Genomic DNA, 26,646 nt, shown 5'->3' on the forward strand with positions numbered 1-26,646 from the left:
ATTACCAAATGTAAACATAATTTTTACAATATACCTTCTGCATCATAGCCATCGATGACAAGTTCTCTTTTCTATTCGATACTACTTATGAAACTATTAATTGCTTGTTGTCGTAAACATTTTCTTCCATAAGATTGCCACAAGGAGGAATATTTTTTTGAACGAAAACTACAAGTTCTAATAGAATTATGTAAAGAGAACGAACCGTTTCTTCCGATCCTTGGTTTGAACTATTTATAGAATAGTTAGAATATTGTTTCAAATGTCCTGTATACTGAAGTGTTTGTACGATATTTTTCAGAGACAGAAATTAGGAAACAAGTGCCGTGGCATGCACAAAGGTAGCGCTGAGTAGCGTAGCTACTCATAGTCTCACCCGCAGTTACAGAAGGACGCTCAAAAAGAAAGAAAAATTTGGATGCAAGCGAGACTATGTTTAATCGCAGCGTTCCTCATGAGCGTGCCACGGACCGTGCGAACGGCGAAATCAATTAAAGACCAAGTTTGATACAGACTGAGGTAGGCTAAATGGAACCCTTCGGCGAGCGCGAGTAGTGTGATCTATGTGTGCGATTCGTTTAACTTTAATATTATTTAAACACCGAGCGCGCCACGAGAGAAACGTTCACGTTGCACGAAATGGTTCCGCAAATCGAGAACAATATCGTTCGTGTTGCAACCTTTTCTTCCGTTTCCCTTTACCGGTTTCATTTTAATTACGACAGACAAATCATAATGGAGCGATGATTTACATCGTTTGCGCTGTATTAATCGTTGGACAATCGATTTCATCACACGACTGATCGTTTATCGCCCGTTCTCTTCAGCATTTAATCTTTCTTCCGTCAATTGCCATTACGACCAAGTGTTCTGCTCGTTAATTCACGACCCGTCTTCAAGTTCTTACACGTACTACACGGTTCCGATCGTTGACTGGTAATTCCCGAAGACGCGTCGATCTTTGTCTCATCTCATTTTTGGTTTCCTTTTTAAGAAGTATTCGAAAGGTTCACGAGGAAATTTTTACCGAGACCCTCGGTACACCTTTTGGCGCTTAGTTCCTAACGCACAGGATTGAAATCATCGTCTGCATTAACCAGTATTAATGAAAGTTCTTTATCGTGCCTCCCTTACCAACCCACTGGCGTGTACTGCTTCTCTTTCATCGGACAACCCGTGTGTTCAGAAAGTAGCGAACGTGTGTATATTCAGCCGCTTGTGTCTTATGAATTGTCCTCTTCACTGTCTTTTACGCGAACTGCCTACCGGAACAACAAGTGCACGGAATATAACGACGATGACAAACGACTTTACGCCGAGACGTCAGTGAGCCGTCGTTGCAGGAACCGCGTGCGATCGGCTCGACGCGGAATGAACGTTTCCGCGTTGGTTGTTTTAGGATCACAATGATTCCGCTTTGTAAAGTGTCGGCCCTTTGCATGGACCAATTTATTTCTCTAGGTTAACTGGATACTATGTGATGAATCTTCGACCTTCTTAGAGGTTTCCACGTCGTGCTTAGAACAAAGGATAGCCATCGGCAAAGGGTTTACACCGAGCGATTAGAAACCCAGCGCGTTATGAGTGCGAGGTTAGCTTTAAGTCTATTGTTAAGAGATTCTGTTCGTGAAATTCTGTTTCGCTCTGAACGACATTGCCGAGTCTTGTACCGAGTCGGGTTGCATGGATCGCGTCAGTCGCGCCGCGGCTTCCGTTGAAAATGTTTCGCGAAACGTTCGTCGATGCTTCGCAAATCTCGAGCACTGAACAACGCCATATTTAAATGCCAAACGACGTTCTTCGCGCGTGGTCCGTGGTGTTCGAACGTGCACGGGTCACCGGTTCAAATACCACGGTTCTCACTGCCCTCGACCTTTCCCCGAATCGTTCGTAGGGATAACAGAGTCCTGAAACTAATTTCCACCACGCCGTGATTTGAACCGATGGTTCTCCGACAGTGGGAGCTAGTTTCTCTGGAAAAGGTCGTCGCTACAAAATACTCTATGTACATGGTTCTTTAAGTAGACGTTTTTTCTTACTATTAAACTTTACCGTGTAATTTACCAATCTAAGCTCCTACAGGGATGTTCGCGCGTCGCATAGATGGTTGTACACGTTATCGTTAGTCTACGCGATGCACGAACACACCACCGACAAGTGAATGCAACGTCCGAGTACAGTATCCCGACACAAGGGAGAACGTCTGTCTGCTGGTGCGACGAGGAAGTACTTTCGTTTTTAAGTAGTCTCTGTTCGTGGGACGGTACGAAAGGTCCCCCCGAGTGGTGAAAAAGAGACTGTTCGCAGTGTAACCAACAACCTTGTTCTTTCAACAGACGTAAGCGAATTCGATAGTAAGACGATCGCGCGACTCTCACAGAACGAACTTGACCGCACCAACTTGCTTCACACAGAGAGCTGCAAAGGGCTAATAGCACGTAGATGTTTAAAAGTTTTAAATTTAGATGTTTTAGGGGTCCAGACGTCACCTCGTACGAGTCCTACAGAGACACACTGAGGAATCAGACATTTTCTGTTCGAATATAATGTTACGAGTCGATTGCAAATATTGATGCCAACGAAACGAGTTTACGTTTAACCGTAGGGATTCTGGAATATCGAAAATCTGACAGTGAACCGGACTTCTACCATTTGGTGTCTGAGACCTCTGGATCGATGGTCAAAATTCGACGATGTTTTTAAACGTTATCGTCGAACCATATTACGTTATCTGTCGTAGCCCATAAAAACGACAGGATGTTGCATTACCATAGAAAACCTGTTTCAGACAGTCGTTGCCGCACAAGCAGCGAATTTTAAACTTAACATTGTACGGTAGATTACGCCGCCCATGCTACGGTCTCCGATCGACTGATAGCAGATTGCCAAAAAAAAAGAGGGAAAAATCGGCAAAAAAATGATAAAAATAATAATAAAAAAAAAAGTACTTTCCTCGTATTGTATCGACACGTGAGAAAGTGGGAGCACAGAATCATTGAAATCTTTTTTAAAAAGTGAAAATAGAACAGAGCATGATAGGAGGGAATAAGTGAGGATAGCGTGAAAGGGACACATACCTCTGAATGACTGACTGTTCGGTAAGATGAGAAAAGACGAGAGAAGGAACTTGGCGAGAGGAGAAAAGACGATTTCCGCTCTATCATTACCGTATCTACATACACGTTTAGCATAGTGGAAATTAAGCTACGTTTTTAGCGTAATGTCGACGTTCAACGGACACAGATATCATCGTCGTCGTCATCGTATGTACGGAGAACCGGAGAACTGTGATGTTTGTTCTTTTCTGTTTCGTTTTGTAAAAAGAAGCTACGGAGACGTAACGATCGAGAATTACTGTATGTGAACTCGTAAAGCTCTTTTATCCGGTGGACTATGTATATTAACCACGTATTATATAGTGCGTGGCAAAGGCCGGAGAACGAGTGCCGTGTGAAAATTCGTGTGAAACGCATCGACACGAACGATGGTAATCGAAATTTCGTGTGCCTCCTAAAAGGCACCACGAGACACTTTTTTGGTGCTATTTTTATATCGAAAGCGTAGCGATAATTCGGTACTGAGGCACTCCTTCTCTGAGTAAAGCTAAGACATACGGGAATTGTCAACCGCTGGAAAGAAGGAAGACTCTTTTTACTGCCTTCTATACGAAACGACAAAAAATAAGTTGATGTTTCTTAAGGCCCTTGCGATCAGCGTAACCAAAAAATAAGCTAAATCTCGTGTGTAAGGAATAGGGGAAGACAGCATGGGCGGAATAGAAGAAGTAACGGGTGTTTTTATTTTATTGTAGTTAGGTATACCCTTACATCTTATACCGGGTATACCAATATAATAGTTACATCCGTACTTCTCCTTCTCTGCCCATACTGCCTTCCCCCACTCCTTACGTATAGTTTTCAGTATATTTTTCTGGCTACGCTGTTCACGATCATGGTTCATCCATCGATAGTCCGACTTCTCGAAAATTGACACAAAATTGTAAGTAGTTCCGTCGAGGGAGAACGGCACTAATGCTTTTAAAATTCGATTTCTTCCTTCTCGACGAGACAAGATTTTCGTGGTAAGTATTATCGCAAAACTCTAGCCGACAATTCTTACCTGAAAGTATACTAGAAATAAAAAATACCATCTAAAATTTGACATCGGTGTTTTACTTTAAATGCCACATCAACAGAAATAAAGTCAATATCTTTCACAACAATGCCAGAATTTTGATAAAGTTCGATGAAACACGATTCACATTCAGATGGACTACCGATGGTTAATCAATTTCAAATGGCTTCGATGTAGAGGTATTTATATTTTCAAGAATATCGTTCGAGAGTTTCCTTACATTCTCTTGTCTGCTCAATCTTCAAAGCGCCTATGGCGTTCGAGCTGAGTGTTCTTCTTCGTTTCTTTTACTGAACTTCAGCAGCCATTCCATCGGAATTCTTTTTGGAAAATCGCGAGGATCGAGAGAACCAGTTCTTCGCGATCTTCCAAAAATGCGTTCCGTTCTGAAGAATTTTTGATCGGAAATGTGCAAGTATGCGAATGTGGTGGTATATGCCATCAACTATGGTGTTTTTACGATTCACCGATTGTGTTTGTTAAAATTAATTATTATTGCTATTACGATTATTATTAATATTATTATTATATTATTATAAAATGAGTGTATCACAGTTTAAATATATCTATTTTATATTAAATCATCAACGCCGTGCACTGGTTTTTTTTTCGTGAAAAACGTTGTCCTGAATTTTCGTTCTCAATGAAAAAATTCCTATTTTGTTTCGGATAAATGACTGTTGCATAGATAAAACATATTAACATTTCGCGACTGTTTGCTGTAGGATAAGGCCACTTATGGATGAAACGATTAACGATAACGACCAATCTGTATCCATTCGATTCATATCATCAACAAGTAATCCGGTTATCTTTACCCCATTTACGCATCACTCGAATGATCTGCTCCACTTGCGAATTCGATGTGTTTTTAAGAAGCTGTATAATATCGGGCAAAAGTTCTCTAAAAAGAAACATATACATGAAATAAATACAAGCTAACACATAAACACGACTATGCATGTAACTATTATAAAATAGGTTAATCTGGGGAAAAAAGACTTACTTGGGTTGCTTTTCAGCTACGATGTACTGAAATATACCACAGCAAGCACCGCGTTTTCCTTCCCAATTCTCCGAACTAGGATCCATACGCTCTAACATATCGAAAGCTTTCGCTGCATACCAAAATTCACCAACTTTATAACAATCATTCGCAATTAATTGCAGCAAGTTAAATGACTCTGTAGACGTGTCCATTTTTAAATACAAGTCCCAGGCTAGTTGGGATTTTTTGTTCATAATATCTGAAGTAAAAACATAGGCATTGTATATTAGTAACTGTTATTTATATTATATATAAAGATTAAGGTTAAAGACTTACAGCAATGTGCTAAAAGACTAATATAAATATAATCATTCTTATATTTTTCATTCCGTATAGTTAGGAAAGCCTCCTCAGCTTCCTTAAAATAACCTGCAGCAGTTTGTGCCTGGGCATAATTAAAGTTAAAGTTATCTTCGTTGGAAAAGTAAGTCTTGATTGAATTTAAGTACACTAGAACTTCTTCGAACTGGCGGTAGAGAAAGAAACAGGAGGCCATACATTGCCTACCAGGTATGGTATCACATTCTGATGCAGAGGAACCCACTAATTGAAAGTACTGCTGAGCTGTTTTTATATTATCACGCTAAAAATAGTTTACTTTTAATTGTTTCAGTTGTTTACCAATACATTGATTTTATCAGTAGCTTACAGAATTAGTTTCCTGTCCCATCACTGCATTAACTATTCCTTTTAAAATGTACTCCTGCGGAACAGATGGTTCAAGGTCTTTGATTAATTCGAATGCCTCTTGTACGTCGTCTTGTTTCAAGTAATAAATTACTAAATTAAGTCGAGCCTCTGGTATAACATCCACTAAGTTGGGCAAAATTTGTAGTGCACCCTCACCACCTTTAAATACCTAGAAGTAACTTTCATTTATGATTGAACTAAATTATGTATAGTAAATATATCTTAATAATGTTATATACAACTGTATTGTGATGTATAAGGTCACGACCAAAGCTGAAAGAACTAGACATTTTTTCAATTAACTGTTTCATTTCATTCTGTGCAGCACTGCCATTGTAAAGACGAAAATGATTGCATGCTTTTAGATTGATGGCAATTGCGCTATCAGGATACTTCTGTAGGTAAACTTGAAGAACTTCTTGAGCTACATCATAGTAGTCTAATTTATAATAGCACAAAGCAACATATACATTTAATGCAAAATACTCTCTGCAAAAAATAAAGTGCAAGTAAGACTTATGAAAAGAAACATTAAACATCTTTTTATTTGGAATTTGGAAATAATAGGATATAGGGTAAGGAAACAAGAGGGTACCTGGTGTTTTTTAGCTCTCTAATCATATGCACATCTGAATTTCTATCGATTAGAATATTTTCATCGAGTCTACTTAAATCATTATTATCTGAGTCTCTAAGCAAGCATTTGAATTAGACTATAACAATTTCTACCACTTATCAAACAAAATAAAGGTAGTTTAATAACAACCTGTTTTCTAATAAAATCTTTTTATAAACATCAATAGCTTCTTGGTAATGGGCTCTAAGGTAATGAATAGATGCCAAACTGAGCTGATCTTCTATAACATCCTGTAACATATGATGGTACTCCATCAATTTTGATTCATTGCCCATTTTGTGTGCTAAATGAAATATCAGTCTGTTCTTCAATTTACTATCTGGAGCATGCTCCAGAGCCTTTTGCGACTCAGGGTACATTCCAAGATAAAAATAACAACACGCCAAGTTTATTGGCAATTCCACAGGTGTTTGTTCTTTTTTTTTCAAATTTTCGTAGATTGTAGCTGCACGTTTGTAATCTCCTAGGTGAAAAGCACAGTAGCCCATCCATAGCTCAGAATTTAAATTATTCTCCGAACTACTATTGAACTCTAGCAGTGTTAAAGCTCCTGTATAATCACGCTTCTCTAAGAACTCTTCTAGTTTAGGGATTCTTTTTTCTGATGCAGACTTCCTTATTCCCTCTGAAGAGGCTGGTTTGGCTCTTGAAAGTATCTATTGCAAGTTTTTGTGTAAATATTAAAAGAGTTTTATGTGCAATATTAAAAAAACGAATCAATTAAGCAACAAGACTATGACTAATATCATAGATTAAAAGAGTAAAAAAATTAATTTTTTGAATACAGAGAAAATATATAAAATAAAGAATAGAAAATACGACGTATAATGTAATGTTTACCATTTTTAGTCACTGTTGCTAATAGATACAAGCATTTATTGATTACCACGTGCAAATAGAAATACAACGGATATAATAGTATGTTCACGATAAGATATTAATTCTCGAAAGAATAATTGTTAAATCAGCAAGTGAGTTTTTAATTTTTTACAAAGAAACTTGAGAAAGTTCATATTTTATATTTAATAATTTCAAATAAATATCTTTGATCTTCTACCTATAGATGTCAGTTCAATCGCGGTAAAATTTAAACACTTTTACCTAAGACTAAACTATATTTTCCTTTTATTTTTATTTTTAAAAAAGCATTTATATGAAGAACGAAATGTTAATGTTGACAAATATTTTTACTACCCAAATTTTTTGTTAAAAATGATAAAAGTACATATTTTGCGCGCAAAAAGTGTTTACAAATTAAGAAAAATTATGTTGCTCTAATTTGTGTAAATTTGAAAGACATTTTTCATTGAACCAATCCGTAATTGAAAAATTTACACAAAGATTGTTTCGAGTCGAATCATGAAAGTGTTTAAAAACACAGAGTAATCAGAACGCGATCGACCATCGTGGAGGTTACATCGCCGGTAGTTTTTTCAGATTTATTTTCGTAATGTTGGAAGGTGTCAAGCATACTTTATTAGTGCTATCTGGTAAAGGTGGTGTTGGAAAATCTACGATTAGCACGCAATTGGCACTTGCTCTCAAGGAGTCAGGATTTCGAGTGAGTTTTCAATTGTCGTGTCATTTTTTAGGTTAAGTTGTCTACATGTCAAAATTTTATAGGTTGGTTTACTAGACGTTGATCTTTGCGGACCCAGTGTGCCTTACTTGTTAAATTTAGAAGGCAGAGATGTTCATCAATCTTCTGACGGGTATTTCAAATAATTTTTATGAAGAAATTGTTTTTTAGCATTTAAATTGTACTTAAAAATTTGTATCAGTGACTATCGCACGATTTTTTATTTTTACATTTCATATTAGCGAAGAAAAATTGCTCGGTTTATAGAGTTCTAAATTTAATTATACTTAGATGTTCATTATTTTTTTATTATCATTATTTGAACATTGTAGGTGGGTACCAGTATTTGCAGACAAAGAGCAAAAATTAGCTGTCATGTCAATAGGCTTTTTATTAAAAAATCAAGATGACAGTATTGTTTGGAGGGGTCCAAAAAAAACTGGCATGATTAAACAATTTTTAACTGATGTTGTTTGGCAAGATATTGATTATTTGATTATCGATACACCACCAGGAACCTCAGATGAGCATATCACAGTAATGGAAAATTTAAGGTAAATTTATTTATTTTCTATTTTACCTATGTTCTTGTAACATTAATTGCTACAGAATTAATTATTGCAATATTTTGTTCTGTAAATCTATAGTATTAGTACTATCATGTGCTTTTAATTGTTCACACGTGACTATGATTAAGAATCATATGATGTTCAAATGAAACGTAACTTGTGGTTAGATAAGTCATAAGATAGATAAGCTCATACTTTGCTTGAATAAGTATTACATGAGTAAATATCATAAACATACTATATTATATTTGATCATTAGCAAATATATATCAATTTTAATTAATAAACAAATTATATCCTACAGGAATGTTAAATGTGATGGTGCACTTATAGTAACCACTCCACAAGCAGTTGCAGTAGATGATGTTTTGCGGGAAGTAACATTTTGTAGAAAAACTGGTATTCATATATTTGGTATTATTGAGAATATGAGCGGTTTTGTCTGTCCTTCGTGTTCGGTTAGTAAAAAACTTATACTTAAAACTTAATATAAAAGAAGATTTTTATTATCTGTGAAATTTGTTATTAAAACTGACAATTTCAGGAATGTACAAATATTTTTTCTGCTGGTGGAGGAATCGCTCTTTCAAAAATGGTAAATGTACCATTCCTTGCAAAAGTGCCTATAGACCCACAAATAGGTAAATTAGCAGAAACGGGTCAAAGTGTCTTAATAACATTACCAGATAGCCAAGTAGCACAGGTGTTTCGAAAACTAGTCGAAGAACTTACTAAAAGCAAGGAAGCATGAGAGTGAGAATTTTGGTCACACTCATACAATTTCCAGTGAAATATAGTACTTGCTTGTGATTTTAAACTTAACTGTGTAACCCATTGCGAGCCAATACAGTTTTTTTTAATTATTTTGTAATAGGTAATATTAACTTGAAAAAAATATAATAAAACATGTGTATGCGCGCGTGTGTACATACACACACACCATATTATGGTAAATACGCGATACTATAAAATCACGTAAAAATAATTCATAGGATCGCAAAGGGTTAATCTACATAATAGCATACTACAGAATGGGTAGAGTGTACATACAAGTACAAATATGACTTTTACATGATAGCATTTACGCGAGTTATATATACATATATAAATAATTAAATTTTTGCAAACTACAATATTAAAAGTGTGCGTGTGTACGTCTATCCTATGGGAGTTTCGATTGAAACGTCCGGATACATTTTAAAGTTTTTGTACAAGAGTGTGATTAAATCAGTGTGCCGTTGTATAATGTATATACATCGAAAACTTTGTATATTTACGTATCGCTCGGTTTATAGTCTTTTCAAATTCGTTGTTATCTAATTATTTACACTTTTAACTATTACGCACATATTGAAATATAAAAAATATATATTTTCTTCTTATTTTTATATAGACCTATTACAAAGTACATAATCGAAATTACATATTCATACTGTTCGTTTCTTATAAGCCGCCCAAAGTTCCTTTTTATATTCCAATGTCGCAGTCAATTTGTCTTGTGCTTCGGTAATACCTCTACCGACAACAGCCAAATCTGCTCCAGAATTTACAACAGACTCTGGAGTATTGTATTGTTGTCCCAAATCGTCAGAACTTTTTAATAGTTTTACTCCAGGTGTTAATTGAACGAGTCCTAAATTTGTAAAGATATTCGACTGGCAAACGATACCACTTACCATATCCGAACTTTGTGCGATCGATATCGCATTTTGTATATAATCACCATTTGTCAAAGCTCCCTTAGAAGACATTTCGGCTAATATAAAAATACCACGCGGCTCTGTGATACCTTTCAAACTATTCTTCAAGCCATCGACAATGCTTTGACCAGTGACTACATGTACCGTAACAATATCCGCCCATTCCGCTATTTTATATATACCCTTTTGATACTGTAACGATACCGTGTTACCGATATCAGCAAACTTTCTATCTTCCATCAATAAAAATTCGTGCTTTTTAGATAATTCTTTTAAACGTTTTATAAAATCATCAGTAAAATCTTCTATTATATCTATGTGCGTCTTGAATACCACAATGTGCGGTCCTGTTAAATCGGCCAACTCTAAAATATCATTACTTTTGGTTAAGTCTGCTGCTAAACACAAGGTAGATTGTTTTGCTTCCATCAAATTGAAAAGTTTAGAAGCGATTGCATTTTTAGCATTAGTTGCTCGAACATGGAATGGCGTTTTTAATCGTTTATCTGAAATTTTTTAGACAAAAAATTAAAGTTATTTAAATGATATATAATATAAAATTAATTTGTTAATTTCAAAATCTATTTGCCTTGAACAAAAATAATCGATGCTTGGTATTTCAACAAATAATCTGTAACATCATTCACAAGTTTTGGTGTAATTTTGTTAGTTTCTAGAAGGTACGCCAAGAGTCCTGTCATTGTGTACAGACTTCTCATTTTAATTCCATGATTTTCAATATTTTTTTTACCACCTTGTTCTCTGTCAATCACCACAAAAGTTTCTTTCACTTTTAAACCTTCCTTTCTTAATGTATGCACAGTTTCTAGAATACTGCTACCACTTGTGACCACATCCTCGATAATCACACAATTATCTCCTGGCTTAAATCGACCTTCTACCATCTTCATTGTACCATAAGCCTTTGCTTCCTTTCGTTTGATCAACATAGGTATATTTGAATCAACAGAAATCAAAGAAGCTAATGGTAAAGCTGTATAAGGTACGCCACAAATTTGTGATATATCTGAACTATCTTCTGAGAACTTCCATAATACCTTAGCTAAACGAGCCTACCCAAAATATAAATGTAAGCATTAGATGAATGTTAAAACAAAATTTACATATCCCTCTATTTACAGTATGGTTGTACTTTATATAAATTTAAAAACTTACCATTATTTTTGGATATGCAACTATCACCCGCAAATCGAAGTATACGGGAGTTTTCAAGCCGACTTTGGTTACAAATTCTCCAAATTTTAATGCATTGATTTCATAAAGATCGATAGCCAATTCTTTTAATTCATTATCCATAGTACTTGAATTATTGAACATTGTTACTAGTTTTTAATACAGACGTATATTCTAAATAAATGACGATATCGTGTTGATTTTTTTAAATTAAGGTTAGTCCGTATTTTTATAATACGGTGCTTTTATTTTAAAGTATACCGTTAAGAGATGTTTACTTTAAATTAATATTAAAATAAATTTTAAAATACTTAAGAAATAGTTATATTTTATATTCAATATACAACTGAATTTTATAATTCGCACAATAATCACCAATATATTTTCTAAAAGTAACGAATGGGAAACCAATAAGGAGCAAGGCTACGATATACTGATTGAATCGAGATAAGAAATTTTAATTTTTACATGTTTACTGCAAACAGTACTTTTTAAAATAGATACATAAAATATATCAAAATACTATAAAATCTTAATTATCCATGCCAAAAGAGGCTACAAAATACACGGATTACTAATATACAGATTTGTATTAACGAATTTATTCAAAATATGAACTAAAAACCTAGCATATTTGCTTAGTTTCGCAAATACTACACATGGACAATTAGAATTAACGTATCAATAAATACGGGTAATCGAAATTTCACTGTACATTAAATGCACAATAAAACTTTTCTATCATTGTAAAAATTATTTTTTGCTTTTTAACGGACTGGAAAAAAATATTTTAAATAAGAAAAAAACTTAAATGCAACAGTGTAGAAAATAATTAAGACAAATTAATTTTTCAAATCATACGAGAGGAGTTAAGATTAATGTAACTTCAAATATGTATTAATAATATCTCTTTATTTCCATTATTCAATATTGCTGTTGGTATAAGTGAAAACTTGACTTTTGTCAAAGCATTTAAGTACCGGTAAAAATATATTACCACACCACATGTGGTAATATTCAGAGTCCAATGCCTTACCGTTACAGTGTCCTTGTTTTATTTATTGCCCCAACCCCATAGACATTTAACGAATCCCGTAAGGCCAGCCTGACCCCCTTCCTTAGCCTGATCGCCAAGTTTTTCGGTTAAATCCGGGAACTCAAACATATTGTAGGCCAAGTCAAAGAACAGTGGCTTGCAAGGAATAGGCTGTGTTGATGGTGGTAATTTGTAGACATTAGGTTGCTTTGTAAGAAGCGCTGGGTCCTCTCTGTATTCGTACAAACGTTCGTACAAAGGTTTCTTTGTCTTGGTATACTTGGTTCCAAGTTCCTCTTCTTGTCCTTCTTCTAACACACTATGTGCATGGGCTGCATACTTGGCACCCTCTATGGAGGTATCCAACTTGTGAAGAGCCTCCCTTAACGATTCTGGAAGCATTTTTCCATACTCAAGCGCATCTTTTACATGTTGCGCAGACCTCTGATATAGAGCCATTGCTTCCCGCCAACGATGAAGGTTCGCCAGCGACTGAGCCATATAATAACACCTAAAAGCTCTGTACCCTTTCGTCTTCGCTTCCTGCTCGCGCACGAATTCCTCATCATCTTGTAACTGTGAGATTTCAACAAGATTGTGCAAAGCTGCTTCATACAGTCTCACGATATCTTGTGGCTTCGTCTTAGCAGATTCTTCCGCCGCTTTAATCAAAGCCAGGTTTCTCTCAAGAGTGCGTGACAACCTGATATACTGCAGGTAAGTGAGTAAATATTGTGATGATGTAAGCTTGTCATTATCTTTGTTTTTTAGTTCGATCTTGAAGAAATCACGTACGGCTGAGATCGCATCTTTACAGTCTATTAGATGTGCCTCTAATAAGTCGATTTTAGCTTGATTTGTGGCTGCTTTTTCTAATGTTTGATTCAATCTTGAGTCAGCAATTAGGAGACCAGCTGCTCGTGATGGGACCACACCGCATGATTTGCCTCGCCAAGTTACTTCTTCTGCATTCTCCTGTTTCACTCGTGTTTGTGCTATCAAGGAGTCTAAGTTGGTTAACAGTTCACTGCTGAGCTGACCCCTCATTTGCATTAAGTCGTCTATGGCAGTGGTATCTCCGATGTTATAGGCACAATATCTAAGGCTAGGAGCAAGCTCCTCAACGCGCGCGTTGTACATTATTTGTTCAGATTCTGGTAGTGCAGAGGCCAGCTTTCCATACACTACCTGAGCCTTTTTTAGATTCTCCATGGCTTTCTTCCATAATTGTAACTCAAAATGTAAAGATCCATGTATCCAAGCCACATATGCTTGAGCTTCCAACTTGGTTCTTGCATCACAATTAACGTTCTGTGAAAATTGTTTACCATGAGAAATCTATTTGCACAAATGGACAAAATAGATAATTTATCCTACCTCTATTAATTCTTGTAACTGTAGAGAATATGTAGCAGCTTTTCTTAGCCTGGAAATCAAATGGAACTTCTTCCTTGGCTCCGTATTAGATTCTTGCCGCAATTGCATTGCATAACTCCATGCGCGTTCTGCCATTATCAGTGGAACTTGTAAAAATTTATCATCATTAACCATTACAGGCATTATGTCTTTTCTCTTGAAGTGACGCCTGTCTCCTTGTGGTACTTTTAAAACTTTTCGTAAACGCCTTAATCTCCTTGAGCAATATCCACGGTACCGTTGGTAATCTCCATGTCTCAACCCATGTTGCTGTTGTGCCTCTTTTATTATTTTTAAAACTGTTTGGTTGTTAAGTAGTCATATCATATACATTTATTGCTTTTAAATACATAGGAGAAAAGTATTAAACTACGATTTTTCATAATACAATGTATCCAACGAACGTAACAAAAAATGTCAATACCAATACAAACAAATCTAAAAATTACTGTAATTCCTGAAGTAATATTTCTATGATTTATTACAATTGATTATAAATTTCGTTCAAAAAAATTGTTTCGTAACGATTTTGTTGAATGATGGGCGCGACATGACAAATAGAGGTTAGAAAGTGACATATGGCATTCATAAAATTACCGACGTGTGCGGGAATTTTATTTGAAAAGGATACTTTCCAACGAATACGTCTTCTGTTCCTTCGGCGCTGTGGCATCATTAATTTGATTTTCTTTCAACGATTCCGTAAGTTTTTCCTCGGCCACCATCGTTTCGCAACCACGTATTCAACTTTCACTAAACTCTTTTGTCACGAACCCGACAATCACAAAGTAACTATAGCTTTGCAGTGCGTTCACTCTATTATAAACGCGAATACACAGCGGCCACTTTGAATACACTATACTAAATGGTTTTTTTATAACGCCAGTAATGAAATGTAATATGTGAATTTAAAATACGTATTAAAAGCATTCTACTAATTTTTCAATATACGGAAAAGTATACGATTATAATAAAGAAATTTTAATTCTTAAAAATGGTACAAATTATTTCTTTACATTTGATAGTTTTTAAAATATTGTTAGAACAGTATTATTCTTAATATTATTTGATATTATTCCTGTTAACTTACCTTTTTGTTCTCCAATTTATTTAAAAATTAGTATTTATATAAGTATTTTAATTTCACATTTTATAATCGCTATGCTATTTACGTGTTAATTAAAATGTGGCGGTTTAAAAAAAATAAGGAATAATGGTATTTTAATTAGAATGAATTGTAGTGGCCACTCGTTAAATAAAGAGTACAATAACAAAGAATGTTCTTCTAAGTTTTAGATTGGCATTAATTAATTTCAGTTTTAATACATTTTTTGGTACTTTTTTCATATAGTTTAATAATACTGAATGTCTTTTAGTATTACTACTGTGACATCCCTTCCAAGAATCCATGAAAAAGGAATACCTCGCAAAATACTGTAAAAAACATTTTCTTATGGCGTATGAAAGTCTGAATTTAATAAAACATAGGAATGTGAATGTAACTCTAAAACGTTTCAATTCATTTTGAATAACACAAGAAGTTTTCTTTCTTTTCCTTCCTTAGTTCTATTTCCTTTATGCGACCTAAATATCGATTAAAAGATAGTTGAAAATTTCAAATGTATTTAATTATTCCATCCTTTGAATATAAAGTACATATTACAGAATAGGAATTTGGGAATAAATGAAATTTGGCAGATTTTTCGTGTCACTTCCAACGTTATCGATTCAGTAATGAAATATCGCTAAAAAGTTTAATTTAACAACTTTACACCGCAAATTTATGCACTTATGGATTTGCATTACGTAAGAAAGATAATGCTTTTTAATGGCATTAATTAGTTACGACATTGCGATATATAAATACCTCATCGATTATCATATTCTCCTGATACCAATGTTTCAAAATCGGTCAAATATTCCCGATCAAAGTTTCCCGAAAAGTTTAATTCGTAGAATTTGTTGGAAATAACATTGCAGTTCCAGGAATCTGCAATATTTTGAATGGTGTGTTGAATTTATTGTATTTTATTTTATACACTGCATGTAGAATTCACAGTCTTCGATAATTTATTATATTCAAACAATCCAGATGGATGCTTTAATCTTTATGAGAATTATTCTATCGCATTTTATATTCAGAATACTTACGTGTACACATAATTTTTTATATTAAATTACAATGTAATGTAAAATGCCATGTTATAAAATTAGGTATTTACTAGTTTGAATAGAGGTTCTATAGAATTGCAGAGAGTTAGGCAGCAGAAACATAAGTTGAATAAATGTATCGAAAATCAATTGAATGTGTACTTGAGGATACTTAACACTTTACAATATTACAAAATTATATAATATAGAATACTTAAAAATATAAAATGAAATTATTAACATTACAGGCTAATAAGAAGAAACTAATTCTTCAAATTCTCATACAATTACATCTGTCATACTTGATATTACAAGTGCGTTCTGATTTTTATTTATTTCAACGTTAATTATTGTTAATCGGAGTGTTAAAAATAAGTAAAAACGCTCAGGTTAGGAATTTAATATTTAAATGTATTACCACGATTAGTCTATCTATCTAATAAAATCATTGTCTTACAGCAGGTACAAAAATTCGTGTTTTTTAAAAACATTATTTAAAATTATATAGTACACCATATCGCGTATATATTTGAATCCAATACTTGTTATGACAGAACTATTTGATTTTTATTAGACTTTTATAAAATGGATCAATTTTGTTTTCAATTTGAAAAACATACACAAAGACACTATAATTTCAATCCATACCAGGTAGTGTAATTTACATTATTTATTACACGTACTTACATATTACGTTTTTAAAAAGTTCCACTACCTTTTAATTCAAATATTAATATACTGTATAATATCAAAATACTTCAGACGATTACTTTATTCCTTCAAATGGTTATCATAATGCAAGTATTATGAAAATAAACTTTGTAAAATGTATATGTGATTGCTATTTCTTTTTATTATATATTCAATCCCTATCTAATTAACTTAAGTCATATTGTGTTTGTGTATTGTATGATTGAAAACTTAGGTACTTCAATTAAAAGAGGGAATCAATTAATAAACAGTAACTTATGAACGTAACTTAGTAGTGTTATCATAAGAATGTACATCTCTCTCTCTCTCTCTCTCATACATACACTCTCTCACTCGCTTGCTCGCTCTCTCTCCCTCTCTCACACCCTTATTACAAATAATACTGTCCAACAAAATAAAGTTTATTTTTTGTTTTGCAATATCCACTGAGTGATCCTTGTATAGCTCCTCATCTTAAACTCGAAACCGAAAACGGAATTACTCTATTATTGTCAACTTTTGAAAAACATGAGTTTCTATAAAAACGCACGATATTGCACAATAACAAGTCATACATGAAAACTAAAAACGCTAAAAAGTTCCATTTGATCTTAAAAGATAAAGGAGATTTTCTAAATATATTGATACATACAATTAGTACTTGTTTTGGTTTTGAATAGTTAGAAATGATTGTTAAAGTTTAAAAAAGTGTCGATATACGGAGTTTCTACTCATTACTTTTGCATTTTTGTGAAAAGTTATTTATCTAGTATGAATACTTTATACAATATTGGATTCTGTAGACATTTCCGAAAAAGAAACCATTCAATGAATGTGTCGTTTTTTTAAAGGAAAGCCATACTACTTTTTCTGGATAATTCAAGGTTTTTGATGAAACTTCGTCTTTCATTAAATTTCTAATTTAAGAATGACGAGTTTGCATTCAGAGTAGTACTCATAGGCATATTCTAGAACTACCACCTCGCAAATAGAACAAAAAGAGTTTGGCTTATTTATATATACGTGTTAAATAAATTCTCTCCTAGAATAACTTTTCGCAAAAATGCAAAAGTAATGTGTAGAAAATCTGTATATCAGTACCTTTTTAAACTTTGACCGAGATTTCTAACCGTTTAGAACTAACAAAATTAATGACTGTATATATCAATATATTCAGAAAAGTCTCCTGCAACTTTTAAGACCAAATGGAACTTTTTGGCATTTTTGGTTTTCATATATAACTTGTTCTTGCTTAATATTGAACGTTTTTACAAAAATTCTTATTTCCCAAAAACTCAGGGTGCTAGAACAATTCTGTTTCTGGATTCAAATTTGAGACGAGGAGCTTTACAAGGATTACCCAGTGGGTATTACAAAATAAAATTTATATTGGACAGAATTATTATATTCATATACATCTATATCACATGAATGGACTAAAAGTCAGAAGATGCTGTATATTCTCTGAACGATTATGTAGCATTATTCTATATAAGTGTCATTTGTAATCAGTAATATGAATTTTTTTCTTAATCTATTACGACTCTCATAAGCTATAACTCCTGAGTTCTTAATCAGACATAATATATAAAATGATAATACTATATAAGATAAACTGTACAAATTCTACTATTGTACTAATTTTATCATGATTCATTGAACTTAGATATATCCATCTTTAAATTTACATTCAGTACTAAAAACGAAGTTTTTCTTGATCTACAATAAGTATATAACAATTTATTCGTTATAAAAAAAATCAAGTGCAATGAAATGTGACAAATGAAAAAGACTGATTTAGTATTAAGCACGAAATACGTTATACGGAAGTGAACATTTTCTTCATTAATGTTACACCTTGTATTCTGAGTAGAAAAAGAAACTATTACGTGGTATCATATTCCATACCATTTTGCATGTATGTTACGAGTAATTCGTTGCGAACTTTTTCATCTTCCGGGTATTCTTGCGCTGTTTCTTCGTTTGGCACATAATGAGTACCATTGAATTTATAAAAGTATCTACCAATAGCATGATGATTTATCCATTCTGGGTTTGAAGCCGGAAACAAGTGTTCTAATAAAAAAAAAATCATACATTATACCAAAATGCCTTATTTTCTCTACATGTTATTAAAAAAAAGAGTGCAGGACTTTCAGGACAATTTGCACTTAGTGTTTGGCAATATTTAAATCGGAATATCAATAAAAGATAGATTAGAGGTGATGAACTAATCCCACAGTAACCTCAATCAGTTGATGTAAATCCTCTTGATCTTTTTTTTATGGAGATTCTTTAAAAGTATGATATACTCTTCATCCATAAATAACAAAGGCGAACTACATAAACGAATAGAAAATATCTGTTAAGCAGTACGAATAAAGCCAAGAATTTTTGAGAATTCGAAATTCTCTGATACACAAATGTAAAGTATGTGTGGACATGGGAGAAGCACACGTGAATAACTTCTGTAAATATCAACAGAAAAAACAGTAAAGTAACCCATTATTTTTATATCACGATCATTCACTAGAATCGAGTAAGTCGTGTACTTTAGTCAAAACAGAAAATTTCCAAGAATATTCATTCTTCAATCCATGTTTATTGGGACTTTTTTCTTCTATTTGGCAAGTACTACCTGTCCTGGACCTTTTTTTTTAAACGAACATAAAATCACTACCACTAAATCACTTACCTTGAGCCTCATAATGACATGATCCATCGTTTACAAATATATCATAAAATGGTTGATCCGCGCCGTTCATATTGTTTACATCCATGTTAGCCAGCCATGCCTTAGATACTTTACACTGTACATCCCACCCTGTTATTACACACAAATATCTGCGTATTTTGTGTCTCATTATCAATCCTATTGCATATTTTACACCTGGCTCTCTTTTTTTAGGTTCTATTTCTTTCTGAAAATGTATACAATTATTCATTATTCCAACTATTGTTATTTAAGTCCCAACTAATACTAGACAACAAATACAAAACATAGTACCCACCTCTGGTGGTAAATTTATTTGGTGTTCTTGAAGCATTAATGATGTTACAATTGCTTGCCTTCTCAAACTCACTTCTGGAATCTAAACATTTATAATGTAGCTTTATGATTCAAATTCATATATAGTTTATAATATAACGTCACAAAATACCTTCATCTTTTTTATTTTTTCCAACAATTCCACCAATTCTGTGACATCCATATTATGTGATACATATATGCGAGCTAATTTTGAAATTATACTTGGATTGTTGGGTAATACCATAAGTTGAAGTTCAAGAATGGAGCATAATCGCGCAATTCTGTCATAAGGAAGTGTGTATTGTCTACCAGCTAATTCTAAATTATTTGCCATTCTCCTTACTACCTGTTAGAAATTGTAAAGGATTATTAAATTTGAAGGACAGTATGGGGTAATGTTTCTTAGTTAACAAAAATTACAAACGTCAATAGCAGTGGCTGCCCGATGAACATTATACTCTTCTATTGGACATTTTGAAACCCCACCAATTCTAGGGCAATTTTTCTTAGTTAAAAATTGACCACCATTGCAAACATCAATATAAAAATTTTCTACATCTTCAGAATCAGGATTACTACAACAAAACATATAGCAAAATTTAGGCAAATGTAACTTACATTAATAAAATTAAAGTACCATTGAAAAAATTTTTAAATAGCTAAAGATTTTAAAACAGACATATTCATTAAGTATGATTTATACTTAAGTAACTAGATATTTACTATGTTTGTTTCCATCGTAACAGGAAATGGGATGGAAAGCTAACAGGCTCGCAACGTATACCAAGTCTGCGAGCAATACTTTCAAATACTATTGCTAGAATTATAGGAACTCCACGTCTCTGTTCTAAAACCTACTTCAACAAACATATTGTTGCTTATATAAAAATAAGTTAAATTTGAAAATTATTATAAACTTTTAATTTACAACTTACACGATCTATAAATGAGTTTTCCAATGTGTAATACATTTCACTATTACCATAAAATCCTAGTTTTTGAAATAATACTTGACATAGTGCATCTGTTACTTGTCTTGTTTCTAAAACGTTCCATTGATTGTCATCTATAATATTATTTTTCCAAAAATTAAATTGTTCTGCTGAAGTAGAAAATATAGGATGGGCTGGATATTGTTCTCTGAGTACTTCTTTAGTTTGGTCTGCAATATTATCTAATAACGACGATATATATGAGTAAGATATATGTCTTTTTGGTTGATTCCATTGAGCTACAATGGTTGCACCACGTTCTAAAGTTTGTTCCTCAGGTCGTAAAGATATAAAATTTTCCCATTCATTTCTCAAATGACAATGTTTTAAATATCGGACAACTTTAAGTGCATAATATCTGTGTGTCAAGTTACTAGCTCTGTAAATATATACAACAAAAGAATTATTACTTAATATTTGTAAAAAAATTGTTTAAAGAACTTATTTATGTTATACATACATAGCAGGAATCTTGATCAAGCTTATAAGTTCATCTACAAGAAAGTAATAAGCTTGGGGATGAGCACCTTTTTCCAAAAGAAACAGAGGATCAAACTCTTTAAACACAGAATTTGGCAACTCTTTTTTTTGATAGTGTTTACCAGACATCAATGATAAATGATAAAGTAACCTTGTTCTGCTATTTAAACTAGCTTTTATCTCTTCTTTCCAGTTTACTGTACGATCTTCTACTTTGTCGTTTATCTCGTATGGTTCTTTCAGAAGTGGCCATCTATCATTTAAAAAAATTAAGTGTTTAGATTACCCAAAAACGAAAAAAAGTAAAAATATTCTATTTTTTTACTAAAAGCATGATTTTCGAAATATTACATTTTTAACTTTTCTGAAAAAGAAATGTGACCACAAATGAGTGCATGTATAAAAGAATAACATAAGTGTATGTATACAAATGAAGCTTATATATACGTAGTATGTAGAAGGAGAAATTTATATCACGAATTAAAATAGCAATCTGCGTTTCGTATAATTATTTCGATAAAGCAAAGGTGTACTTAATCAATAAATTCTTATTTTGTGTAACAATATCCCGATGTTCTCAATAGTAAATAAATGTACCTTTGAAAAAACTTAGTTTTCCAAACTTGATTATTATCGTTGACAATTTTATACAAGTTTTTACATGTCAAACCGAAATTAACCACATCCGAGAAGCCGAGTCGATTGTCTTCTAAAATGCATACGATCATTTCCTCGGGTAACGAGATTATTGCGTCACTTGCCATTTCTCGAGATGTAGATGTGTAATTTTACTGAAAATGACAAATAATAATGAATTATCAACTGTAAGGTGCAACCGTGATATCAAGTAAGACACGTACTTGACGTGCATCTGCCATCAAACTAAATCACTCTAACGTCAGTAGCTATTGTGAGAATCAAATGTTGACGCTTTCAAGTTGCGACAAGTAATACGGGAAAAGCACTCACACTACTAATTGCACATGATTCTCCCATGCATGGGTGTGCATGCATAGAAGTCTATTAATTGTTTTGCGAGAACAGGGCACGCCAAACGTATCGCCCTTCCCCTCGTAACAAGTTTTTAGTGTCGTGCTGAAACACTAGATGGCATTATTAGAACAACGCGACGTTTATTTAAACAAGTTTTGTAGATTTTTATGCATTACAAATGTTTTTTATGTCACTATATCATACTTAATTTCATATATTAAAAAATTATTCTAAGTTTGCAATCGATTAGTATGGTAATATCCATGACGAACAACCATTCGAGAAATAATAATTATATGATGGATACACTAATGTAAAATTTGATTAATTCTTATAAATTATAAAAAATGTACTAAGTTGTTACGATACTTTTAAGTTCAAACGTATTCTTAGTTTTGTGTTGCTAAAATGTTCCATGTTTTATTTGTGAGAATGAACGGTACTTATTGTTACAATGTTTCTGAAACTGATAGGTTTGTTAGTATCACAAATGACACACAAACACAGACGAAAGATAGAATAGACACTTCATCTTAGGAGAGTTGGTGACACATGATTTAAAGTACAATAAATTTTATTGGTTTTGAAACCAATAAACCTCTTCGTAAATCATCAAAGTCGATAAAGCCTTTAAATGTAGAAAAATTGTCACTTTGTACCATTTGCGGTTCCATCAAATATATCAGTCTTAGAAAATATTGTAACAGTAAATACCGTTCATTCTTACAAATAAAACATGAAACATTTTAATGACACGAACTTAAGAATGAAAGAAACAATACTTCGTACTTTCGTATCTTTTTCTTTGACTCACGATTTAACATTTTTATCTGTTACACGAAATGAATTTATTAACGCGCATCAGAGTTATATTTATATTTTTACGTTTCATTGAAATATATAAAGTTTTCTACACTCTTATACGTTATATAAGTTTTCTATGTTACATTATATTATTAATTTCATATTATTTACCAGTTCTCATCAGAAGAAGGTTGCTACGAGTGAAGATTCGCAGAAATATATGTAGATGGAATCAAAGTTCCTTTCAGATTCGCCTCTACGATCAAAACATCTTTCTGTAGAAACGAACGTACCAGAGGATGGTAAGTGATCGTTCGAATCGGATACACGACCAACAATTTTTTTATACAAGTAAATAGAAATAACCGAAATGAGGAACGGGCGTGCGAGCAAAAGAAAAATTACTTATTTGACAATTGTTTGATAAAGTATAGATATTTATACTTAAAATTAGTTTAGACTATATACAAATATAAATGTACCTACCGGCTGTAGATAAAGAAGGGCACGGAATTAGAATTCAAATTTTGTTACCTACAATGTCCAACCTCCTGACCAACCAATTTATCCACTGTGTAATTTAGCAAAAAGTGTAATAATTTCTTATACTAATTGGCAGAAAGTGAAATACGAATTCAACACTAAAAAAATTTTAGTGCAACGTAACAATTTACTAACCCAGAACGTTAATATACTGGTATTTTTACATCGAATAGAAAGTATTTATAAGATATGTGATATTTCTGATCTTTCCTGATTATGTGTATTTAATAGAATAACGAATTGAAAATGTAGAATATTCTTTTTTAACCGACAAAAATGTACCAATTTCCTTACCAAAATTTGATATTTTAAAGGACGCAATTTTGAAAATGTTTGACTCACTTTGTTTATTTTAGTCTCAGATCTCACCAGACCCTTATTAAATAAAAATTTCTTTGAAATTGCTGCTTTTTGTGAAGCAGAGTCGAGATGTTTACTCGATCAACGGACGATGCTTTTCTCACAGCCCATAATTCAGTGGCTCTTACAAATAAACTGTATTTATATTTTCAACTTTAAAAATTGTCGAAGCGTAATAAATATACTCTGCGGGCTTAGATTAAAATCTTTAATTATTTGCGTTTACATATTTAATGCAAACAATTTCTCAATCACGCCGTTTCTTCTGCTTGCAAATGAGAATACCTTCTTAATCTAATTGAAAGAACATTCACTTGTTCGTCGCATGTTTAAAGGTACATTGAAACTAACAAACAGCTATATATATATAGACACACACCCACGCACCCACACCCACACATACATATGTACATACATATCGAATGTACTCTGTAAAATAGCTAAATTTCGCATCAGATATCAATAACGACTAATATTGTGCGTTAACAAATAAATTCTTGTTAATATGGTTATCTAAACTGATTATTGACCATCCATCACTGGTATTCGCGAACCAAGAAAAAAGATGGAAACATCTATAGGGAATGCATTAATTGCGTTCGAAATCGACGTGTTGAAAAATAAGTTGTACAAAGATAACATCTCTTACCAGATAGAAAGACGGTATGTCAAGAACCAGGAGCCAACAGTCACGTTTCAAGGAATGGTGTGCGCAAAACTTTAGCACATATGTATACTGATCGTTGATCAATAAGTTCTCATGGCAGTAGCGTATTAACACAGAGGTCCCGTTCGAGAGATAAAATTACTTATTGCTATCTTGGAAACGAGATATTGTAACGTAATCATCACTATTGCAAAAAAAAAAGGATTACCTTTTAAACGAGTTGAAAATTCTTATAATACTTTGCATCATCATCGAAAGAATATTGACAATATATTTTTCTCTCAGGTACAGACTCGAATTTTGTTGTAAAAATAAACATTACCCGAAGTAAGTAATCCACTTAATTAAAAGTTCATTGGTTTCTTTTTTTTTTTCTTTTTTGCAACGATAGGGTCGATAAATTTGAAATACAAGAGACAGTTGTATCGTTTTCAGCAAAGAAAAGGAGCAGCCTTTACAGTAATGTCGGTGGTTGATATGTCGACTTAAGGAACAAGTATCGTGGATAATTAAAATCACGGGCGAGTAGTTGACTTGCTAGCAGCAAACGAGTGAAAATTACGAGCGAGTTACTACGCCGCTGCCTCCAGGATGTTTCATCGAGTGCATCGCACATGTGCAGAACGTCTCCTTACAACTCACTGGTCTTCGTGAAGCCATTGGTGTGCCAAGGTTAGACGGGATCCTCAAAAATCATTCCTCGCTCAATTTTTCAACAATTTCCACTTCTCGCGTGAAATTTCATCGATCATACGGTTTTCTTTCACGTTTCTCCTTGCGACGAAGAGTTACCTGGACGGTGACGAATTGAAATTGAATAATCTAAGATGTCACTCCGATGAAATCGGTAGTTCCTATCGACTATGATTAAGTTGCCAATGTAAAGTGTAAATACGAATCAACGATCGAACGGTTACGAGATTGATCACGATGTTATCGATAACGCGGCCAAAAAGTGCAATATATTTGTATAAAAGTGATACGCGTCGTAGACGAAGCGAATTGTATTTTGAAAGATGTATGAAAGTTTAAACGAGTTTAAGGAATAAATCGATAAACGGTGATATTGTATAACGACACACGGAGAGCGGAGAAAAAAGAAAAAAAACGAACAATTTACGATTCGTCGAAAGTGAATCAGAGAGAACTTTCATTTATTTCTATAGTATAACAATCGCGATCAAATATTCTACATTGCTCTGACATTTTTGATCTGCTGTTTCTCGGCACACCATTATGGTAATTGATCCTGGGCCCATTGTATACGAGGAAGCACCGTCACAATGACGGTCTTTCTAATTTTGGCGCAGTTGCAAATTGAAAATACCGTTGAAACACTTTTTTCATTCGACGTCGATAGTTTCGAACATCTGGAGAGTTTTTACGCGTATCAATCGCGGTTGTTACATTGTTGCCTTTATTTGTAATATACAAATTGAGGAATAGATGTTGTCCATCTGGTTTATCGATGCACATTTCACAAAAGGGTCACGGAACCACTTTTCTGTTTTCTTTTTCTTTTTTACATTTTTATTAGAAGAAAATCCAAAGACTAATATTGAAAATATTACGTTAAAATCGAAAATTAGTGGTCCTGTAACGACGGAAATGTTTCATGATCAAAGTGTAACGTATCGTTCCCAACATCTTTTAAGTCACGGTACACTTTTCGTCCGACAACGTATTTCTGGACCACTTAGATTCGTTTGTGGTTGTTTGGGTTTTAACGAATGTGTGGCAACGGATATACCAAGTTGTGAGTAGATTAAAATAAACGATTACGATACAATTGTTTCAATTTTGCACAATATCGTTTTACAAAATTTGTTCCATACAAACGCAAGTTGTCAATTAAATAGAAGTTGCTAAAAATATTAGGTGGTACGTTCTTTTTCGTTCTTGTTTCAAAGGTCGTTTTCCAAAGGGAGTTAG

General features: G+C 33.3%; 6 protein-coding genes across 11 annotated transcripts in view; 2 read left to right on the forward strand and 4 right to left on the reverse strand.

Annotated features, from left to right (window-relative positions):
* LOC143154830 (prominin-like protein) overlaps positions 1-4,725 on the forward strand; it is a 71,793-nt gene extending 67,068 nt beyond the window's left edge. For 5 of the 6 annotated variants that reach the window (XM_076326825.1, XM_076326823.1, XM_076326822.1 and 2 more), the window contains one exon: positions 302-4,725. In XM_076326825.1, coding sequence (XP_076182940.1) covers positions 302-314 — 13 coding nt within the window. In that variant the 3' untranslated portion in view covers positions 315-4,725. The remainder of the gene's footprint in view (positions 1-301) is intronic. The other variant, XR_012994260.1, reaches the window with a different exon arrangement.
* On the reverse strand, positions 4,030-7,224 carry Ttc26 (tetratricopeptide repeat domain 26). Its single transcript, XM_076326826.1, has 6 exons — positions 6,639-7,224; positions 6,112-6,361; positions 5,832-6,041; positions 5,459-5,765; positions 5,141-5,381; positions 4,030-5,038 (listed from the first exon to the last, which is right to left on the reverse strand). Exons 1-6 carry the CDS (start codon positions 6,995-6,997, stop codon positions 4,927-4,929), a joined length of 1,479 nt encoding a protein of 492 aa, XP_076182941.1. The 5' UTR covers positions 6,998-7,224; the 3' UTR covers positions 4,030-4,926.
* Positions 7,225-7,768: 544 nt separating this feature from the next.
* Nubp2 (NUBP iron-sulfur cluster assembly factor 2) lies at positions 7,769-10,605 on the forward strand. The gene is made up of 5 exons (XM_076304500.1): positions 7,769-8,070; positions 8,133-8,221; positions 8,421-8,642; positions 8,962-9,115; positions 9,202-10,605. Exons 1-5 carry the CDS (start codon positions 7,960-7,962, stop codon positions 9,406-9,408), a joined length of 783 nt encoding a protein of 260 aa, XP_076160615.1. The 5' UTR covers positions 7,769-7,959; the 3' UTR covers positions 9,409-10,605.
* R-l (rudimentary-like) lies at positions 8,771-11,899 on the reverse strand. The gene is made up of 3 exons (XM_076304499.1): positions 11,534-11,899; positions 10,947-11,430; positions 8,771-10,863 (listed from the first exon to the last, which is right to left on the reverse strand). Exons 1-3 carry the CDS (start codon positions 11,693-11,695, stop codon positions 10,085-10,087), a joined length of 1,425 nt encoding a protein of 474 aa, XP_076160614.1. The 5' UTR covers positions 11,696-11,899; the 3' UTR covers positions 8,771-10,084.
* Positions 11,900-12,444: 545 nt separating this feature from the next.
* Positions 12,445-14,762, reverse strand: Srp68 (signal recognition particle 68). Its single transcript, XM_076327732.1, has 3 exons — positions 14,635-14,762; positions 13,965-14,302; positions 12,445-13,898 (listed from the first exon to the last, which is right to left on the reverse strand). The coding sequence occupies exons 1-3, from the start codon at positions 14,726-14,728 to the stop codon at positions 12,606-12,608; spliced, it is 1,725 nt and encodes a 574-aa protein (XP_076183847.1). The 5' UTR covers positions 14,729-14,762; the 3' UTR covers positions 12,445-12,605.
* A 1,977-nt stretch (positions 14,763-16,739) lies between these two features.
* Positions 16,740-22,414, reverse strand: LOC143155175 (F-box only protein 21). The gene is made up of 10 exons (XM_076327612.1): positions 22,208-22,414; positions 21,945-22,138; positions 21,328-21,600; positions 20,811-21,246; positions 20,599-20,729; positions 20,300-20,450; positions 20,006-20,221; positions 19,856-19,936; positions 19,540-19,765; positions 16,740-18,920 (listed from the first exon to the last, which is right to left on the reverse strand). Exons 2-10 carry the CDS (start codon positions 22,109-22,111, stop codon positions 18,730-18,732), a joined length of 1,872 nt encoding a protein of 623 aa, XP_076183727.1. The 5' UTR covers positions 22,112-22,138; positions 22,208-22,414; the 3' UTR covers positions 16,740-18,729.
* Positions 22,415-26,646: the final 4,232 nt, after the last annotated feature.

This window comes from Ptiloglossa arizonensis, chromosome 2, assembly GCF_051014685.1.
Source record: "Ptiloglossa arizonensis isolate GNS036 chromosome 2, iyPtiAriz1_principal, whole genome shotgun sequence".
NCBI classification, from domain to species: domain Eukaryota; kingdom Metazoa; phylum Arthropoda; class Insecta; order Hymenoptera; family Colletidae; genus Ptiloglossa; species Ptiloglossa arizonensis.